Source organism: Lolium perenne, chromosome 5 (assembly GCF_019359855.2).
Source record: "Lolium perenne isolate Kyuss_39 chromosome 5, Kyuss_2.0, whole genome shotgun sequence".
Classification (NCBI taxonomy): Eukaryota; Viridiplantae; Streptophyta; class Magnoliopsida; order Poales; family Poaceae; genus Lolium; species Lolium perenne.
This window is the reverse complement of record NC_067248.2, coordinates 262,827,962-262,850,370: the sequence shown is the minus strand read 5'-3', so window position 1 is coordinate 262,850,370 and position 22,409 is coordinate 262,827,962. Positions and strand designations below refer to the sequence as shown.

At 43.9% G+C, this 22,409-nt stretch overlaps 1 protein-coding gene across 1 annotated transcript; it reads right to left on the bottom strand.

The window, feature by feature from the left end:
- Positions 1 to 1,004: 1,004 nt before the first annotated feature.
- On the bottom strand, positions 1,005 to 11,705 carry LOC127304405 (BTB/POZ domain-containing protein POB1-like). The gene is made up of 5 exons (XM_051335094.1): positions 11,504 to 11,705; positions 8,429 to 8,547; positions 8,286 to 8,349; positions 1,728 to 2,007; positions 1,005 to 1,611 (listed from the first exon to the last, which is right to left on the bottom strand). The coding sequence occupies exons 1-5, from the start codon at positions 11,703 to 11,705 to the stop codon at positions 1,005 to 1,007; spliced, it is 1,272 nt and encodes a 423-aa protein (XP_051191054.1).
- Positions 11,706 to 22,409: the final 10,704 nt, after the last annotated feature.

The following is a 22,409-nucleotide window of genomic DNA, read 5'->3' as shown; positions in this document are numbered from 1 at the left end:
TGTCAGAAACGAGACAGAACTAGGTATGACGATACCGATGATCATGTCTCAGACAAGTGCCGGTGAAAAAAAGAAATAAGACTCGGCGTAATGGTTGAAACGATGATTATATCTTCATAGAATGCATATGGATCACTATGGTTCTCCAGATCCCTGGTGACCATTGACCAGACAAATTGTCTCGGTCATGTCTACATTATTCCTGAACCGTAGGGTAACACACTTAAGGGTTCACTGAAACTAAAGATAGTTTTGGATTCGTCGGAGTTGAGAGAGAGATCCGGAATAGGATTCCAGAGTTGTCCGAAAGGTGTTTGGAATAGTTCATGAAGTGTCTTGGACAAATGACAATTAAATGATATATTTAATATGTTAATTAAATAAATTAATATATTAAAATATATTTAATTTAGTAAAAAAATATTATTTAATAAAAAGGCACATACCCTAAATGGGCCCATGTGCTAAAGGGGCCCATGGGGGAAGGAGGAGGCGGCTTCTGAAGACTTGCCCCCCTGTGCCCCTATATATATAGTGGACCTATCGGGCCAAATTAAATATATAATTAATTAGAGAAATCTTTCTCTTTAGTTTTCTTCTATGTGCGGTTTTCCCGAAGAATTGCATAGGAAGAAAGACAACTCCATCCACCGGATCTAGAAGATCTACTTTCGCAATTTCGCTGGATAGGGTGCACCGTACGTGATAGATATACGCACACCAATATGCACGAAATATGTGAAAATTGATCATTGGACCAAGAGGTTATCAATATATATCAGCTATCTTACATGAAATCGGTGAAACCTCCAGCATCTAGTTCGAGACGTGTGCATGATACATCCCCAATCTCCAAAAGAGAGCAGAGCAAACGCTAGAAAATAACTCGAGTATCCTTGTTCAAGTATCTTCATAATTTAGAGGAACATCGGTTTCTCCTCGCTCAAAAAACAAAAAAGGAACTTGAGCAAGGACCATCAAGCTAGCGGTTATAGCACACACCACTATGGTTGCGGCTTTATCTTCATGTGAACTCGCAGATGGAGGCTGTCGTTGATGAAGCATGATCTGTTGAACTGCGACCAATGAACCGTAAATCCAACATTTTCCATACTATCGGTGTTGGCGGTGTGCATGTATATGGTGACAAACTCCAGCGTTGATCTTCTTTTGATCTCAAACTTATAATCCATTGCCCTCCTCACTAGACCCTTGTCTTCTAGCTTCCGTATTGCAAGACCAAAAACGTTGACCGGCTCCATACTACGGTGCGCCGACAGGAAGAAACCATGGCCCGCACAATAGAATGGAGGCGAGCGTATCAATCCTGATGGGGAGAGGCCGGAGCACTGTTCACGCTTTAGAGTGAAGTCAACTATGCAAGACGGCTGATTTATTGGAACGTCATTAATCTTACTACGCACTAGTGGCGCTAGTGGAAGTAAACATGAACTCAAGATCCTGCGTCTTTCTTCTGGATTTGGGTACTGCGAATCGGCCCACCTGAGCACAAAATCGTAGACGGCTTCTTCAGATGCAATCTTGAGGCGATTTCTCGATAAGACAGCTACAATCCCAGCTAGAGGGATCCTCATCAGTTCATCTTGGAACCTGAAAAGAGAAAATACCATGTGATGACTTGAGATAATGATGTTGTGAAAAAAAACGCCCATATGTTTCCTGAAAATGTCAAGAAGAGAAATATTAATCCAATGGAGTTCACTTACTTTGTTGAAAGGAATTCCTTGTACCTTTCAGCAAGGAATTTCTTTGCTGCTTCTGTCAAGGCAGCTGGCACTGAAATGGAACTAGGGAGCTCTAGGCACAACACTGCAGATTCTGTTGTCATAGGCAGGTCTATGAGCCGCTGACCGCAAAGCTTCATGCAAGAAATGACTTCAAATTTATCAGAAGCCATCAAGATATCAAGCAGAAGAGTGGGATCAGTTGTTGGTGTCAACTTTTCACTGTACATGAAGTGTAAAAGCTCCATGAAGGCATTTTCCTCTGTTACAAAGCAAAACATGAAACCAAGGAGGCATAACGACTAATGAAACATCCCACCGAACTTAACTAAAAACAAATAAAATACAGAAAGTACTCCCTCCAGTTTCATGGGATGCACTACAGGGACGACCACTAGCTATGCCGATGGCTAGTTATCGAGGCTGTTGGTGTAGGATCAAGATGGCTACGGCCGATTAAATATCATCGACATAGCTTAGTCGTCGGCATAGTGGGAGCTAAGGGCATCTCCAACCGGCTGACCCAAACGGACGCGCTGGGCCGTTCGTTTTGGGCCGTTTGCGTGGCCGGCCGGACACGCGGACAGCGCCCCGCGTCCGCATATCCGTTTGGGTCGCACGCTGCGCCCAACGCAGCGGCCACCCATTTGGCCATTTGGCCCATTTCTTTTGGAAATAGGCCATCTGGCCACACATAGTTATAAATAGTATGTAACAAATATAGAAATAATATCTAACAATTATAGAATAATATCAAATAGCATAAAACAATATGAAATAAAATGTTGCATGATGAAGAAATAAAATGTGCCATAGTTCGAACAAATATAAAAATTACAAATTGAGATTGTCAACTCAATTTGGACGCTCTAGGATCTCCTTCTGCCTCTTCTCGAACCAAGCTCTCTTCGCCTCGCTCATGTTGGTCAAGTCGGCGTTCATGATCAGGTTGTCCTCGGCTTGGCGTTTGAGCTCAACTTCCTTCGCCTTCAACTCCACCTCTTGGCCCTTGCAAGTGCTGTGAGCTCAATTTCTCTCTCTTTGAGCTCAATTTCTCTAGCTTTGGTCTTGGCCTTGACCTCTTCTATCTCAAGCTTCTTCTTTTGGACATCGAAGTAGTTCTTCATGTCCTCCTCTTTCTCCCGGCGCCTTCTCTCATCCCTCTTGTCCGTGGACACCTCTCTATCGGCATGCAGCTCCTTCAAAGTGCCAAACAATAACATGGACGAGGCATCACGCTTCAAGTCGGCTTTGGTTGCCTTGTGGCCGCGAGGACGACTTGCATGAGAAGCGGAGCTACCGCAAGGCTGGCCACCATCAAGGTCAATGACCGTCGGATCTTTGGCGGTCTTGTTGCCAGTCAAGGTCGCCATGTACCCCTCGTACCCCTCCTTGAACTTGGGGGTGCCTTCGAGTATCTTCCAACAATGAGGGAAGGCAAAGGTCTTTTCTCCATTGACCGATTTGTACCAATCGAAAGCTTGCCACGCCTAGAGCAAAGCGAGACAAGAACGATAAACATATGTGCAAACACCGAATGAACGAGTTGAGGTTAAGAATCATACCAAGTCCTTCATGCCCATGCAGCTAACGGGGATCCGCTTCACGTGATCATACGCCGCCTGGAATTTGTTGCATTCCGTTTGAATTGCTCCCCACCTCTTTTGGAGCGATATTTCGCTGCGGTCGCTCTCAAATGGCTCATGTCCGTATTTGCGATGCTCATGAAAGTATTCATAGATCCGGCGCCAGAATGCGGTCCCCTTCTGCTCGGCACCCGTCAATGCATCTTGCCCGATGGTCAACCATCCTTCGACCAGCACCTTGTCCTCCTTCTCCGTGTAGTTGCTGGTTCGTTTGCTTACGCGGCGAGCTCGAGCTTGTGCAGCTGCGGCTTGCGTCAACTCCTGAGCGAACAACGGCTCCTCCTCGATGTTAATGCTGCCGGGACAGGCAGTGCTATCCTGATGTGTGTCAACGGCAGACGGCTAGGGAGCCTGCTCGGTCGAAGCAGAGGGCATGGTGGTCGGCATTGGCTGCGTGTACACCGGAGGGGCCTGCACGGTGGACAAATCGTCGAGCAGGTTCCGTGCGCCGGCCATCGCTGCTGCTCCCATGTTCTTGGGGCCTTTGGAGTTCGCCGGCGCACGGTTCAGGTCAATGGACGAAGGAGACGACCCCGTGAACGACTCGCCCACCTCCGGTGACCCATCCCGTGACGGGTACGCGTACCGCGCCGACTGCGCCCCCAATTCGTGCGCGCCGGGCGTGTACCCAAACGGGGCTACCGGCAGGGATGTTGACCTTGGAGGAAGGGGCCGGGTCACGGACGAGGACGAGCTCCCCCCCGAGGCCGCGCCGCCGGCAGGGAGGATCAAGTGCTGAGCGAGCGCTTGGTGGCCATAAAAGAGCATGGCATGCTCTTGCAAGACGTCCGCCTTGGCCTCCGTCTTGAGTTGGAGAAGCTGCTCCGCCGCCCGCTGCCGCTCCTCCGCGGCAGCGATATCCCTTTTCCTTTGGTCGAGCGTCCTACGGCGGTCGGCCCTCTTCTTGCTCTCGATCTTCCTCTGCTCCGCGGTGAGGTCGGGCTTCGCCTTCTTCGTCGCCGGCCCGGGCTCCACGACCACCGGAGCGTCCAGTTGAGGAGCCTCCGCCAAGGGAGGAGCGGCAACGGCCGCGAGCTCTGCCTCGTCTCCGATGGTGGCGGTGGCGGCGGCAGTCGCTTCGTCGGCCATCTCTAGGTTTTGGGAGTGGAGTGGACTGGGTGTGTTTTGGGAGACAGACATGCGGGCCAGGGGCGGACAAGGGGAGGACGCGAGCGACCAGCATCCGGCGTCCGCGGCCACGCAAACTCGTCCCAGATTTGGGCCGGGTTTGGGTCGTCCCGGACGCCGCGGCCATCCGTTTTAGGGATAGGTCCGCGCGCTGGGCTGCATTTTTGTCCGGCTCGACCCAAAAGGACGCGCGGGCGCGGTATGGGTCGCGCGGTTGGAGATGCCCTAAGCCAACGACCACCGTCGTCATAGCGGGACCTAAGCCGACGACCACCGTAGGCATACAGTCGGCATAGCTGGCAGACACGTTGCACTGGTATTGGTAACCACCTATTGACGCATGCTTGAAGGTACAGGGCAATGCCGACGGCAATGCCACCGACATAGCTCTAGTATCCTTTTCCTAATTAATTCTTTTATTTCTTATGTATGATCTAGTTATGTTTGCATTTGATTTATTTTTGTTGCATGATACTTTTAGTTTCTAGTAATATATCACGTAGAATGAAACAACATAAAGGTTTTGATTTATAGAGAATTCTTATACTTATAGCCTCACACAGAACTATATACCTAGAGTCTCCTGCTACCAAAATCATTGCATATTTTGTTTAAATTATCCCATATTATGCATATATGTGCATCTTGGGATGGCAAGGAATGTTGATATTGAAGGTTTTGAATTTTCTTTGCATAGAAACTCCAGTTTTTATTTTCTAAGTGTCAATAATGGTTTTTTTTGTGAAGCAGCTACCAATTATTTTTTCCAAATTGGACCATCCAAATTGTTAAGAATACTAGAACATATTCCGTGTAAAAATAACCAAGTGGATGCATCTCAAAATATTTCTAGGTATCTCTCACCAAAAAAAAAAAACAAATAGTGGCCGATTCTGCAGGAGGGGGGGGGGGGGATTTGAACTACATGTGTTTGAATTTGCTCATGATTTTTTTCAGAAAAGTATATTTAAATTCTCAACTATCTATTTCATCATAAATACACAAAAAAGTCTAACAAATTTAGCCCCTAGGTTACATAGTTCATGCCTACCATTTTAGTCACATTTTAAATCAAGCACGAGTTTTTACAAAATTAGAATATGTAAAACCTTCACACTATGTCATCTTATGTGACCTAGTTGCTAGGTCAAATAACAAACTTGAGTATATCAAATATTTTATAAAAAAGCCATCAAATTTTTTTTTATAAAAGTCTTCTCAGAAATGACATGCCATGTACGCAGTTTCATGCCTTTCAAGCTAAATAAGCTAGGTCATGACTATATCATGACATAGTTTGTTCAAATGACCCCATATTATGCATATGTGTGCATCTTGGATGGCCAAGAATATTGATGTTGGTCTTTTGCATTGTCTTTGCAAATAAAATTAAGGTTTTATTTTCTAAGTCTCAATAATGGTTTTTTTGTGTGAATCACATACTAATTTTTTTTTTACAACTGGACCATCCAAATTTTCAAGAATACTACACCACATTGTGTGTACAGATAACCAAATGGTTGCATATCAAAATATATCCAGGCACCTCTCACCAATAATACAAATAGTGGTCGATTCAACTGAAAGGTGCGTAAATTTGAACTACAGGTGCTTGATTTTCTAAAAGAATTATTTTTAGGTTCACAATTATCTATTTCAGCATAGGTACACAAAACGCTCTGCAAGATTTAGCCCCTAGGTTACATAGTTCATGCCCACCATTTTGGTCACATTTTAAATCCTGCACAAGTGATTTAAAAAATAAAAAATGTAAAACCTTCACTGTGTCATCTTATGTGACCTAGTTGCTAGGAAAAATTATAAAATTGAGTATCATAAATATTCTAGAAAAGCCTTCTTAGAAATGACCTACCATGTATGAAGTTTCATGGATTTTAAGCCAAATGAACTAGGTCATGAGTCATGACTAAAATCATGGCATAGTTTTTTCAGATGACCCCATTATTCATATGTGTGCATCTTGGGATGGCAAGGATTGTTGATGTGGGTTTTTGATTTTGTTTTTATGCAGGAAATTAACTTTTATTTTCTAAGTGTTATTAATGGTTTTTTTAAGCACCTACGAATTTTTTCCCATAATTGGACCATCCAAATTTTTAATAATACTGGACTACATTGTGCGTACAAATAACCATCTGGTTGCATCTCAAAATATTGCTAGGTACCTCTCACAAAAAGAGAAATAGTGGTCGATTCAGGTGGAAGGAGGGCAAATTTGAACTATAGGTGCTTGATAGTTTGCTCATGATTTTTAATTTTTTTTAGGTTCGCAACAATCTTTTTCATAGATACACAAAACATTCCGTGATATTTTACCCGTAGGTAATAATATTCCTGCCCACCGTTTCTGCAAGATTGAATCTTGCAGGAATTTTTGAAACCTATTTGTATCTTTGGTAAGGGATACCTAGAAATGTTTTGAAATGCAACTATTTGGTGATTTCTACATATAACATGGTCTATTATTCTTGAAGTTTTGCGTGGTCCAATTTTGGAATGGTTTCTTGGTACTGCTTCACAAAAAAGACCATTTTTAGCATTTTAAAAGTAAGAATGAATTTTCAATGGAAAAGCAGTGAAAATACCCAACATCAAGATTCCTTGCCATCACAACGTGCACACATGTGCAAAAGTTTTACATTTTTCCATTTTTTTCAAATTTTATACACCTAAGTTAAACTATGGTTAAATCCCCCACCGAAGAAACATACCCCCCTTGAAACTGATATTATCCGTCAATTTTCAACAGATACAACATCCCACATCTCTCTTATACTTTCCTCTCACTCCTTATCTCTTCACTTTGTCTCCTTATCCATCCATCACCTCTCTCCGTCCTTATATCCTATCCCAACTACCCATCTCATCTCTCTCCTGCTCATGCGACGCCCGCCTCCACCTCCCCGATGGCACGTGGCTTGGCTCCCTCCTCTTCGCCGCTGCCGCCTACCGTCGCTGTTGTTCCTCTACTCCGCCTGGCTAACTCCCACCTCCGCCGCCTAGCTCACCACTCCGCTTCCCCACAGTGCACGGCTCCGCTCCCTCCTCCCCATGGTCTCCCTACCTCTTCTCTTCACCCTAGGCAGCCCCTCCCCGAGTGTGCGCGTCACCACCTCGACAACCACTGGCCCATACGCAAGTGCTCTTCCCGATTTTTTAAAATTTTACTGGGCAGCTATGCCATCGGCGTAGGGCCTCACATGTGTGCCTCTAGAAGATGCCACACGTTAAGCTATGGTGGCAGCATTGCTGTAGGTGTTGCTCCTAGACGGCGTCGGATAACATGACATCACTTTACGCGCCGACGGCCGCGATATGACGACGGCCAGAGCAAACTGTCGACATAGATGAGCTACGCTGACGGCCGGTTCTATGCCAACAACTAGGTATGCTAACGGTGGTCGTCGGCATAGTCATACACCCACGGCAAAAGCTGTCGGCGTATCTCATGATTCTTGTAGTGATAAAGTAAAAATAAAAATGTATAGTTATTTTAATGCCTGCATGATTATTTAAATATGACCATGGAATTCAATATCAACTAGGAAAATACTATAATGCCGAAAGAATCGATAAAATATCATTAGTAGGTAAGTTTGTAGGGAAACGAGAATAAAAAATTCTACGTAAATAAAAAGTGTTGTAGGAAGTGATCATATTTTAAATTCAAAATACATAATTCTGCAATTATCAATATATCAAGCTATGTGAGAAAAACATGAAGAATGTTAGAGTACATTGTTACCTGAATCAGCAATTCTAAGTGTTGCATGTATCTGATCAGACTCCTTCATGCCATTTGAGAAAAGCTAAGAATCATGAAGTTTATCAGAAGCCAATTAACATAGACATAGGACAAAATGTATTTCAGTATGCCATCGAAATTACCTTAAAAAAGAAAGGACTTTTTGCAGCAAGAATTGCCGAATTGACTTTTATGGTATTGACTCGCAAAATTTGTGTACAAAACACATTAGGAGAAGAGTTAATACCTTCCCCATCATCACCTACCAAGCACCAAGGTCGAATATATAAAATTGGGAGATTAGAAGGTACACAACAAAATTACTAGAATTTATTTTATTGATTCACCTGAGAAAAATACTATGTCAGAAAACTAGGAATACGTTTTAGAGTAACCACGACACCATCAAATCGAAGACAAAAAAATCTGCTTATATTTTCCTGTAACCACAAATTCTTCCACAAAACAAACATATAAACAAAAATAACCGAAAGATCTCCAAATAGATCACAAAGTTCCACAGACAGATCCACAAAGAGGGGGGAATTTATATGAAAAATGTTTAAATTTCTCGCAGGGGGAGCAACCTCCGGGTCATCAATCGTTGGATGCACCTCATCCTCATGCTCCACCACGTGATACACCTCTCACCGTGGACCCTCCTACGTTATTTTCCTAGTCAACGAATACCACATCATCTTCCTCCATGCGATTGAGCACCCGCTTCCATCCCCATGCAGTGCCACCACCATGCACACGCAGCTGCCTCATAGAGCGATGTCGCCATCTGCCTAGGGGCCACCGCCGCAGATCTCCAACCACCTGCCTCGGACCGAGGGCTCCACCACCGCGTCGCCTTGTGCCATGAGGAGGTCGTTGCGAACCTCCACCACGCCACTCTGTGCCCCCGAGGGGCTACCGCCGATCTCCACCACATGGGCCACTACCAACCCGGAGATCCACCATGATGGTGCCCTGCAGCACCTCCTTTGCCAAATCGGATTCGTGACCGTTGGCGGTGTCGACAAGCGAGATTAGGCGCTGCTGCAAGTGAGGGGAGGCGATGCTTCAAGGGGTGTGCGGTAATGCTACGAATAAATCTCGGCGTTGCTACATGACGCGCGGAGGTGTTTCGACATACGAAGGAATCCGGCGGTGCCACGAGCAGTGTGCGGTGGTGCTGCATATGGACTCTACGGTGCTGCGAAGGAACTGCGGTTGTGCTACAAGGGGTGTATGGATGTGCTGCCATCGTGGGGGCGGTGCTACCATCGGTTAACACTCGTGCTACAAGGAGGAAGTGATTGCGTTGTAAGGACCTCGCGGGAAACCACATCAAAAAAAGTTGTAGCGATGCTACAATAGTATAATTTATTGCTAGAATTGTTTTGTGGTTTTGCTACTTTAGTATTACATATTTGTTGCGAGGTCTCAGGCAAGTCTCCATCGAATTTCCGACGAGGTTAGGTTTTGCTACAATATCACACTTTTTTGTTACAAGGTCTTTGACGAAGTATGGTTCTCTGGAGGAGTCTCCGGCAAGCTCGACAGCCCTTTTTCTTTTTTAGGCAGACTTTTTTTCTTAAATGATGCAAAAGAGGGAGATTTTTTGCTACGATAAAGCAACATCAGAATTTTAGCTGAAAATAGATATGTGTCGTTGAGAGAAGCAGGATGCTGGAAGGAGTTTGTCCTCCGGAGGATCCCAACAGTATCCAATTTATATCCTCGAAACCATGCACAGGATGCTGGTGCCTCCTAAGAGTAAGTTCAACATTATAGCCAACTGAGTCAGGTGCCATGATATATATAGTCAACCTAGAGCTAAAAATGGGAAATTCACTTTGGCTCATAGGAGCATATGAGCTCGTTGTGTGAAAATATATTTTAAAATGTCAAAAATTCTGAAATAAAATTTTGCATGTCCATTTAAACATTTTATGTTCGTACACAAGTTTTCAATTTTTTTTTGTTTTTCTGTGGCTCCTGTAAAAAAGACAAATTTTGATGCTACAACACGACTACGTACAAGACATTTTTTTTGTTTTTTTATACATGCCATATAAAATGGTGTTTCTTCATGAAAACTTGTATACGAACATAGAATGTCATGATGTACACCATAAATTTTATGTCGGAATTTTTTAATATTTTTAAAGATATTTTTTAATTATTTGTATAATGGGGCAAATGCTCCTATGAGCCAAAACGCCCCCTCCTATAAAAATGCTTTATCAACACATGATTCATATATTACCTCTTAGAAACTACCTAGAAGCACGTGCTAGAGGTAGCTTCTACAGAGAGGCCACACATCTCTTCCGTCCTTCAACTAGACAAAAGTATAGGCAGATCATTAAATCTTATTGTACTTGTTCTACTCCCTCTCTCACAGTTTATTAGGTTGCAAATTTGATCAAGTTAGCATTAGTTATATATTATAAAAATTATATTATTAAAAGGTTTAGATGTTATATTTTCTAATAATATAATTTTGCATTATAGAATTTAAATTATATTGGTTAAATTGGTGATCTAGCGATACGAGAAGACTAGTAAACTGAGACGGAGGGAGTAATTAGTAAACGAGTGACCAAACAACGAGGACATGATGGTACGTAGTAATTGAAACTAGCATGCATCAACAGTTCGGAAACAAAAAAGCAGGTCTCTCCACATCTCCCATGGAATAGAGCAAACTGAGAAGACGAGCGCGTGCCGTTGGCGGAATATTTCACCGGTCGCATCCACCTCCATGTTTAAATTTGAAAATACTCGTGAGTTACGAATTGTGATACGTGATGTCTGTTACATGTCATGTTCAGAACATAAAATCCGGACATCAGCTAGCTTTGCCATCAACTAATTAGGCAAGTCTATGAGTGCGCGTATATGCATGGTTGGCAAATTTTGCAAGCCCGCGACATGGAAAAATCGAAGGCATATATGTGTGCCTTGCGCTGTCGGACGCCCGTTGCTCGTTCCCCAGTGTGTCATAGCCATCGTCGTTGTGTGCCGACGTACCTCTCACGCACAGGCTGCGGAGACGCTGCATGCAACCAAAGGTGATCGTGGCCATGGCGGATTAGGAGTCGTAACTGATGGGCTACTGTAATTACAGAATTTGGTCCTTTTTGAATCAACGGTGGATTGTAACTTTTAGGCGAGGAGGTATAGGCCGGTACCTCGCGGCACCTCACCAGTACGGTAGGTAGTACCTTGGGCTTCCTCGCGGCGGCGCTTGCGGCTGACGGCGTCGGCGCCGGACCCGAGCGCGTCTTCCTTGGTGCCGAAGACCTCTATCTGGAGCACCTTGTCGGAGAAGGCCTCGTTGTTGAAGGCGAACTCGAAGCCCGCGTCCACCTCTGCCTCCTGCCATGCGCGCGCCCCCGCCCCCGTAGAAGCCTCGCCTCCTGCCATGCGCGCGCCGGCGGCTGTAACAGCAGCTAGCTGGCGACGGAGGAAGAAAGAACACAGAGGGTCCCAGGAGGGGAATCTAGGGCCTAGGGAGCGCCGACTCTGTGCTTGGACATCAGAGGCGCTTGCACTAATAAGGGAGAGCCGGCCATTGATGATGGTGAATGTGACCTTGCCTTGCGCGAGAGTGCTGCTTGGGGTACGACAAAAAAACGTCCGACCATTGTACAATGCAGAACAGGAAGCATCATCGTGGCCCATCGTCTCGTCGTAAGAAAGCTCGGGCGGATTTGGCCGTAAGAAGCTAGGGCCTAGGGAGCGCCGACTATGCGCTTGGACTGGACATCAGAGGTGCTTGCACTAATAAGGGAGAGCCATTGATGATGGTGAATGTGACCTTGCCTTGCGCGAGAGTGCTGCTTGGGGTACGACAAAAAAAGTCCGACCATCGTACAATGCAGAACAGGAAGCATCATCGTGGCCGATCGGCTCGTCGTAAGAAGCTCGGGCGGATTTGGCCGTACGAAACTGGGACACGCGAGCCCGGCGGCACAGCGCACACAATGGCCGGTCGTGCTGCCTCATGCACTTAGAGCATCACCCTCAAATCTTCAAAACAGTTTAAAAACTGAGAATCGGCAATTTTTGGCACTTTTGAGGGGTGGAAAACAGGAGCAACAACTTAAACCCTCAAACCCTTAAAATTGAAGGTTGAGAGCAAAGACTAGAACCCTCAAATCCTTAAAAACATTCATTTGATATACCACAATTATCATCATCTCAATAACGGTTTGAAGCACATAATAATCATTCTAGTTATTATTACAACACCAAATAGTACTTTGAAGCACATAATAATCATTCAAGTTATTAAAATAATTGTTCAAATCAAATAGGACATAGAAAAGTAAAACAAAGATAGATCATGGGCCTTGGCGCCGCCCATCGGTATAGTCCGCGGGTATGCCATAGGTGAGCACCCGCATTGCAGCCGATATCTTTTGGTAACCACTAAACCCCATGATACCGACGGCGGATCTACGACGCTTGAAATAATCTGAGGAGGCCTCACAATCTTGGACAATCTTCACAAACAAACTACGGCGCATTAGGTACCTTCTCTGGAAGAGGCGAGGTGGGTATGTCGGTACCTTGGCGAAGTAGTCTTGCATCAAATGCTCGTGTCCGAGAGCACGGTTCCGGTAGATGGTGACTCGCCCCATCTTGGACCCCTCCTCTGATCCATCAACTTCACGCGGTCTTCAAACTCTTGCACCTCGATGAGGATTTGCATCATCTCGACGTCGTTGTCTTGAAGCAACTCCTCGATGTCCGAATCGTCCGACGATGACCAACCGGAATCATCGGACAACGACATGGAGTCGTCGTTGGTCCCTCCATCTACAAAAACAACAAACAAAATTGTTAGTGCTAATGAATAAAGATGGAAAATTGAAACAAAGAAAAACAAAGAAAATAAAAATGAGGCATACCTGCAGGGGTGGGGCGACGCGGGGCGGCGCAGCAGCCGCTGGTCGGGGGCGGGGCACGGCTCGGGGAGGTTGGGGGCGGGGCGGGGAGCAGCGGCTTGGGTCCGGAGCGCGGCGGTCGGGTCAGGTCGGGGAGGGTGGCGGGCGGCAGGGCGGCGGCTGGGGAGGTCGGGGGAGGGGCCGGGCAGCAGGGCGGGCGGGGCCGGCTCGGGGACGCTTGGGGAGGTGCGGGAGGTGGCGGGTGGTAGGGAGGCGCGGATCCGGGGGCGGGGGAGCTCGCAGCGGCCGGCAGGGGTCGAGGGGAGGCGGGCGGCGGCAGGAATGGCGGCGGCCGACGGCGCGGACGCGGGAGGTTGGGGAGGGGAAATTTCCCTCCCGCACGAGTTGGAAGAGGAGTGCGGGTTGGGGTAGTTTGGCCTCCCCAATCCTCACTTCTACAGGTTGAAATTGGGTTTGAGGGTTGGACACCTAATTTTTTTTGAGGATTTGAGGGTTTAGGGGTTCTAGTCTACGCGTTTTTTCTCTCGCAAACTGTAAAAAAGCAGTTATTTTTGAGGTTTTGAGGGTTTAGGGGCCCTACTAGTGTTGCTCTTACACATCGTGTTCTCTTAACCTGAGGCCATATGTTTCTCATCTCAGGCACAAGAATGAGTTGGGAGAGAGAGGAGGGGCTCTCATCACGTAGGACGACGGGTAGGTGGGAGGGCTTGGCCACTGCAACAAACCCTTCTTCTGTGAGTTTTTTTTGAGAACTCGGCACTTTATTGATCAAATAACATCAAGACATAGTTTGTCACGGATGTAATCCGGGACATAATCTCTAAAGTAACCACTACCAAACGACTTTGCTCGACGAGCTAAAGTATGTGCTGAATTATTACACAAACGACTAACATGAGGGAAAGTCACTGAAGACAAAGAGTAAGCGAGGAGTTTGATGTCCTCGATCACTACTCCAACCAACGATCTATCCCTCTCCAGGGCCTTGATCCGCTGAATAACCGACATGCAATCGGACGCCAAGACAATCCTGTTCCAACCTTCATCACGAGCGAGGGAGTGCACATCTGATGGCGTGTGCTTCAGCAATTTCGGGCGTCATGATTTCGTCAAGTAACTGGGTGTGAGCAGCTAGAAAATCACCATTGTGGTTTCTAACCACGACGTCGACCCCCATCCGAGACGAAGCGGAGAACAGCGCTGCATCAACGTTAACAACAATCGTACCTTCCGGTGGCGGAGACTAAGATGGAGCTGGAGAGATGGTCTCACGACTATGGTTGGTATGGTGTTTGATGAGATGCAGCGGGATCATTTCAATATAAGCAAGAATCTTCCCAGCCAAACTGTGAGGGTGCTTGAGAGGTTCACCGTGTCGCACCACATTCCTGGCATTCCAAATGTGACATACCGTCACAGGCTCACAGCTAGTGTGAGCAGAACTTGATCATTCGCTCGATCCAAGAAATTAAAAACCCAGGCTTTGGTGGTAGTGAATAGGCTCCGTTGCAACTTCAGATGAACTTTTGCTTTGGCGGGTGTGCTCCACTCTTTCCTCTCTTCCACAAAAGAAACACCCACCGGCGTGTTAGGCGGCAGGGACACGCCGACGAAGGAGCTGATAGCCGCTTGGTAGACAGTCATGCGCAAAGCGCCAAACTGTAATCTTCATCTTGCCCGGGGCCTTAGACTTCCACAGTTTCTTCCAAAGAGAAGATTCATCAGAAAAATCCGACGGCATACCACCACCCACACTGACTTCTCCTCTGAACAAACAGCTGCGTCCTAGCCAAGTTGTAAGCCGATCGCCATCGCACTGTGTATATACCGAAACGAGCATGGGGCCATGATAGGAAGTCATCTCCACCATGACGACTCACAGGAACAGCCAAGATCTTGGCTGCAGTCGTGTCGTCAAAGAGATCCCTAACCACTTCCTCGTTCCATACTCCCGTGTCTTCATCCAACAGAATATCCACTGTCGCATTCACCGGCAACGGAGTCGAGGTAACCACCCGATCAGGAGGGACATCAGGAATCCAGTTATCATCCAGGATTTTTGTACCTTTCCCATTACCAATACCCCACCGAACTCCACTCTGTACCAATTCTTTTCCAAATATAATATTGCGCCAGGTATAAGACGAAGATCGTGGCTTGGTGGCATTCCAGAAATCTGTATCTAGAAAGTAGCGCCCCTTCAACACGCGGGCACACAACGAGTCAGGTTCAGTTAGGAGGCGCCACGCCTGCCGTCCTAACATTGCCTGGTTGAACAACACCATATTGCGGAATCCCATTCCTCCAAGAGCTTTTGGCGTGGAGAGCCAGTCCCATGATTTTATGTGCATCTTCTTATGTCCATCCTCGATACCCCACCAAAAGTTGGCTATCGCTTGCCTGATCGAAGTGCAAGTCCCAACGGCCACTTGAAAGCAACTCATGGTATATGTGGAGATCGCCTGGATGACAGCTTTAATCAGCGTTTCCTTGCCTGAACGAGACAAAGGCCTATCAGAGTAGGTGTTCATCCGTTTCCAAGATCTGTCGGATAGGAACCTGGACGTACCAATTGGACATCTGCCCACCTCCGTTGGTAATCCGAGGTAGGTCTCTTGTAGAGCTTCATTACGGACCCCCAGAAGGTCCATGACACCATTTTTAACCGCAACCTCACAGTGACTTCCGAAGAAGATTGTGGACTTATCCAAATTTATTTTCTGACCGGAGCCATCACAGTACCGAGTGAGAGTGGACTGTAGAGCTTCTTCTGTGAGGTTAGGTGGCCACCCTCCTCACAAGGAAGGTGGGGGCCATTTGGCCAACCAGATAGTGGTGCAACCTTGCGGGCCACCCTATGGCCTATTTTGGCACCCTTCCATACTTTAAACTAAATAAAATTTGGAACCCCAAATTTGCACTATTTGAATTTAGTGCGATAAATCAAAAAAATAGTAACTCCAGAACTCTTTTGGTATCACTCTGAAACAATTTTAACAGCTTCGGAACACTTTCGGTGGTTTCTCTCTCACATGCCGAAGTCTCGGAAAAATTCAGAAACCTCTGGCACAATTCTGAAGTTATTATCTCAACCACATACCATATATTCCCACCGGCCACAAAAAGATGTCTCAACTTTGTAAAAATATGCATGTATCTACGTCTTTTTGTGGACGGAGGGAGTATAACATTTATATGTCACACAAAAAATTAAATTATGTTAAGCGTGTGGTCCGTAGGTTCGGTAACACATAAACTTGACTCTGAACTACTTCAGATCAATAACCAATAGTGGGACTGTGTACATCCGTGATGGCTCTTGTGTACCTCTTGTGCTTACACAATAACTTCGACTGTACCTTGTGTTATCCATATATTACTCCATATTGCTTAATGATATAACGAAAACCCGAGATGAGACTTTTGTAAATCCCCAGTTCAACTCTTGATCCTCGTTCGCTTTCATTCTCTATTCTTGTCCTGTATTTCGATGTCCTTGTGATCACTATCATAATGTGGCTGCCAGATGATTGAGTGACATCGTAATAACGTGAGGACACCGAGCATATCTCTACATAGTCGGAGGAGCAATATCCCATGGAGTATACTCGTCGCACACACACTTTTTGATGTGCCTGGACTCCTGAAGGTCACCTTTATAATGATGCTGATTTGGGAGACGTTTGATTCATTCAAAGTACATCTTTCGGTGTGCATGTACTTGATATCCTCATGGTCTACGGATTTTTCCATACGATCAACACATGAGATAATACTAACAACGGATGACTACATCTCTCCTATCATATCCTTCATATGGGGTCTTTTTAGTGCCCTTGTTCTTCTAACATGAGCTCTCATTTCTTTATGGCATCCTTGTCATAATGACTATGCGTATGACTAGGAAACTTAGTCATTATTCAACACCTGAGCTATTCGTGGAGACGGTACTAGGACCTATTTGTCCATTTATTTATGTACATATGAATCTGACATTGACTACCTTGACGGTGAGACCTTCATGGTGCAGCTAATCATCAGCGTGCTAGACTAGGATGGGGAGCCCTAGCCTTCCTACAATAAATCAGCCGCATAAGACTGCTCATAGTGGGAGTAACATAGGTAGTAACATCACACACCCCAAAGCATTTTGATGACATGGCATGACAATGAATGAAGAAAAAGAGTGGGGTGGTAACTAGCTATGTTACCATAACATCACACTTCTCAAGATAAGATGAGTCTACAATCTAATAAATATAACATGCATGACACCACATATATGTAACTACCCACTATGAAGGTAGTAACATAGGGTAGTAACATGCACTATGTTACTACTCTATGTTACTCCCCACTATGACTAGTCTAATCTACACCTACACTTACAAATAGACAACGACCAATGGGGTCATAGCCGATTCTTTGCGGGTTAAAAATGTGTAAGTGGGACAAATAGGATAAGTGGGACGTTCTCCCACATCTCTATTATCCCACTTTGAATAAATTTGAATTTTATTATACAAAAATAAGAGTCCATAGTCTAAAGTAGAGGTGTAGAAGTAGAATCTTGCTTATCCTAGTTATTCATATCATGCATAGCTACCTAAGATATGATTGTTTCAGACCGAATGTGAAGTGGTTGTCTGTGGTCATCCACCCAGATCGATTGGAAGCCCGTCGTCGCCCCACAAACCATCGTCATATGGCCATCAGACCCCCGATGGCACCTCATTGACCTCATGAGGAGTGGGCGGGGAGGGGACATCACTTTTGAGGTAGATACCTCCTTGACCTCCTGAGGAATAGTATTGATATTGTGGAGATCGGTATTGTTCCATTGTTGCTGTGCTAGGTTGGCCCTGATGGTCCAAGGCTGCCTTTGTTTTGATGTTTAAAATATTTTGGGGATTCCAAGAGTTCTTCGTGAGGTCATTTGCTTCTCATTCTACATTAAATGGCTTTACCAGATGGTGGAGCCATTTTAACCATAACCAAATGGTTTTCTTTATGTTTGTTTTGTAGGTTGCAAAAAAAAAAGACAAGGATAAGATGAATATGGATATGTAGGAATGTATATAGGTTTAGATAAGAGTTTCTTAATTTTTTGTAATTCGTTATAGGTTTTTAACCCCCTGTAATTTTATTTCTGATTTTTCTCTTATAATCAATTATGTAATCATTTTATTTTTAAATATTGTCATCCTTGTCTAAATTTTTCTGATTTTTAAAATACATGTGATGAAAATTTTAATTTGATCCATTACATATGGATCAAACTCAAAATGGAAGTTTGAATTATTTAAACTTCCTCAAACTTCCATTTTGAGTACGAACCATATATAATGTATGAGATCATGTGTATGTATTACCCGAGATGTGTGTGTGTACCAAAGACTTAAGTATCGGTTCTAAGTATTTGAATCATTTGAATTCAAGTTTGACTAATTTAAACCTCCATTTTGAATTCAAATAAAGTGTATTAGGATAATCTTCAGTTCTAAATCAAACTATTTGAAATGTTTGGTTGCTAGAATTTCACAATTTAATTTTTTTGATGGTAATTTCACATTTTCAATTGCTTTGTTTTCCCCACATTTGAATCAATCCAGGTCATTTGAATTTTGAAATTCCAAACTTGTAACAACTAAGACTATTTCATCAATAATAGCGAGTTATATCCCTTTGGATCATCATAGTCCAAAAGTTCCATATTTTCACTCATTTTGAGATGCATTATATCCAAATATAAAAGCTTCATGAGTCCTATTCTTTGGGGTGTTACTGTTCCGTTTCCTTGTCTGCTGACGCACGAGCCCGCGAAGACCAAGGGAAGACAGGCGAAGCCAACCCAACTTTGGGTTGGAAACGGGGTCAGAATGGACAGATTTAACTGCGCGGTCCATTTGCACTGCCCCGTTAGGCCTTTTCTTGTGGCCGGTGGGACCAGTTGGGACGACCAGTGTGGGGCACCATTGGTGTTCCCCTACTCCAAATATAAAGATTGGTAAAAATCAAGCCTCGCAATGTTTTACCAACTATATATGATAAAATATCAACTTCTACCATATCAAATGTACATAATATGAAAAATATTTGTTACGATTATAATAATGTTTTTATTACAATTATAATATCTTTTATTACGATTCTAATAGTGCTAGCTTTATTTTTCCATATGTTGATATATTTTTCTATGGTCAGTTAAAGTCCGCAAGTAATAACTCAACACTAGGTCGACCAAGAGTTTTCTTAATTTTCCCCGATCGACTGCCATCTTCTTTTATGGGTTGGATCGTCCCCTCTTTTCCTTCATTTCCCTCCCCTAATTTTTTTTGGTCATTAAGTTTCCATGCACAGTTAGAATCCCAATAACAAACATTCGGTCTCCATCTCATATTCCATATATACTATACGACATCGAACCTTAAGTGTGTCACCATACGGTTCGTGAACTATGCAGACATGATCGAGACTCCTGTCCGATCAATAACCAATAGCGGGACCTGGAGATCCATAATGGCTCCCACATATTTAACGATAACTTAGTGATCAAATGAACCATTAACATACGATACTGATTCCCTTTGTCGCATGATACTTTACTTATCCGAGGTTCGATCATCAGTATCCCTGTACCTAGTTCAACCTTGTTACCGATAAGTACTATTTACTCGTACAGTGATATGTCATCCCTTGTGACCTAGTCACATGCTTGCAAGAAAATCGAGTGATATTCCACCGATAGGGCCCAGAGTATATCTATCCGTCATAAGGATGGACAAATCCCACTTTTGATCCATGCCCTTCAACTCATACTCTTAGAATACTTAATCCCATCTTTATAACCACCCATTTACGAAGTGGCGTTTGATGTAATCAAAGTACCCATCCGGTGTAAGTGATTTACATGATCTCATGGTCGGTGGATTAGGTTACTATGTATCGAAAGCTTATAGCAAGACGAACTTAATGACTTGATCTTATGCTAATCTTATTATGGGTGTGTGTCCATTATATCATTCTCCAAATGACATAACCTGGTTATTAACAACATCCAATGTTCATGATTAGGAAACTATGATCATCTATTAATCAACAAGCTAGTTAAATGAGAGACTTACTAGGGACTCTGGTTGTTTACAAAACACACATGTATCAATGTTTTCACTTAATACAATTATAGCATGAGATGTAAACATTTAGCATGAACACTAAGATATAATAATAACTATTTTATTATTTCCGCTATGGAATATCTCCAACAACCTTTCAAGGAGCAACTCCCCATCATACCAGGTGTACTACATCGAGAGGTACAACCCACCATTATTGTCGCATATATGAGCTTCTCGTCTTCCGAGATAGGCGAGAGTGTCGTATCCATGGAAACTAGTGTTCTCCTGATTCGCGAAGTGTTGGTTGCATCTCCGCACTCCTCATGAAGTAATAGAACAAGCCGGATTGCTAAGGACAAGAACAACTGCCACAATATCGAACCTTCCCTCCGTGGAGAAGTGTCGGAGGATCCCTGGGAAAGCCCTCACCAAGACAATATTACCAAGTGCTTTGTCTACTCGGTGTCGCATAGATCCCCTATGCCAAGTGAAACAATCTCCAATAAAACCCTGCCATCGAGATCACATGCATCAAGGGTATCATGGAAAGCTTGCATATAATTTTATTGTTGCATATTGCCACTATCTTTCTCATGGCTGTATATAATTTCATTCAAAACACACACAACCAACCATAGGAGACTATTCTGCTAATGAATTTCACGAAGTCTCCCCCATTTTTTTTTGTATTTCTCCATCCATTGAAACTCTCCATACATGCCAGTAAATTTCCAAATCTTATTCTATTTTTTCTTCAAATACGAACGTTGATATAATTTGCACAATAATAGATTCGAGTTACTTTCATCTCCTTCTTCCAAAAAATCAGAATTTCTCCTGCATGCCATAACTTCTTTGAACATTCTTGAAGTCCATTTCGTCCACTCTTCTTCTCAAACACTCTATCAGGTATAACTCGAGGTATGTTTCTAATAAGGACACCACCTTGGGTTTATACCACCCCAGGACATCGAGAAGCCCAAATCACGACAGTTCCAAGCTATGATTTTCATTGTGACTGGACAAATCCCTCCAGGGAAACCACCGATCCTAGGGAATTGTTAGAACTAACTTAGTCATTGTTTCACCTCTTCTTTCTATCTTCTCCGACACAACAACATATGTGCAATATGTGCATTGTCCCGTGGAACCAAATCAACCATCATAGCAATTGGGTTACCACTGTCTCCCTTCTCAAGTAATGGGTTGACTATATTGACAGTGATGGCCTGCAAAAACATAGGGTCATTCGAGGTGCATGTTTTCGTGGAAGTTTTATTTCCGGTTTTTATATCGTGTCCCAACGAGGAGCGTAGGAGGATGTTTATCTACGATGTTTCTGTCGCACCCAAGGTGTCACAAGTCTTAGGTGAATTGACTGCAAGAATTGAAATGGAAAATATTGAATGTAAATGATGGGGTTTGAAGTATTGAAAATGCAATAAATTGAAGTGCATAAAAGTAAACAGCTATTAAGAAGTAAACAAGTTTCTGCATATGAAAAGGTAGGCGCGGAAGGTTTCAGTTCATGGTGATAATGAATGTGTCTGGAGGAATAAATGTGATAAGTGAATATGATTCTTCCCATTTATATCTGATAAGGCAAGCAACCCAAAAGAGGAAAAGACTCCTCTAAGTAGATTTTATCTTTCTCCAATAATCCTTCTGCCTGTTATCAAAACCGTGGTCAGCGCATCTATTAAGGTGGTTAAACCGGAGTAAAGCTTCAAACTTGGTGGTTCCTTGTGATTTCTCGAGTATTGCTCTTTGATATCGGCTATGTCACTCGGGGATCGCCGATTTACTAGCAAACAAGTTCATGTCTATGAGTTCTCAAGATCATATTATCTGGCCCCCTTAACAGAATGCATTCATTGCTCTCCCTTGTGAACAACAAATGTTCTACCGATGAAAATACTACTAACATACAATTTGCCGCTATACAAGCTTTGGTCAAAGTCAAATGCGGCAAAGTTTAACTAATTATGTAGAAAAATATATCAACAACTATAACATTAAATCAACATTTTTAGAATCATAATAAAATATACATTAATATTATATACATTTGATATCATATATGTTTATGTTTTTTCATA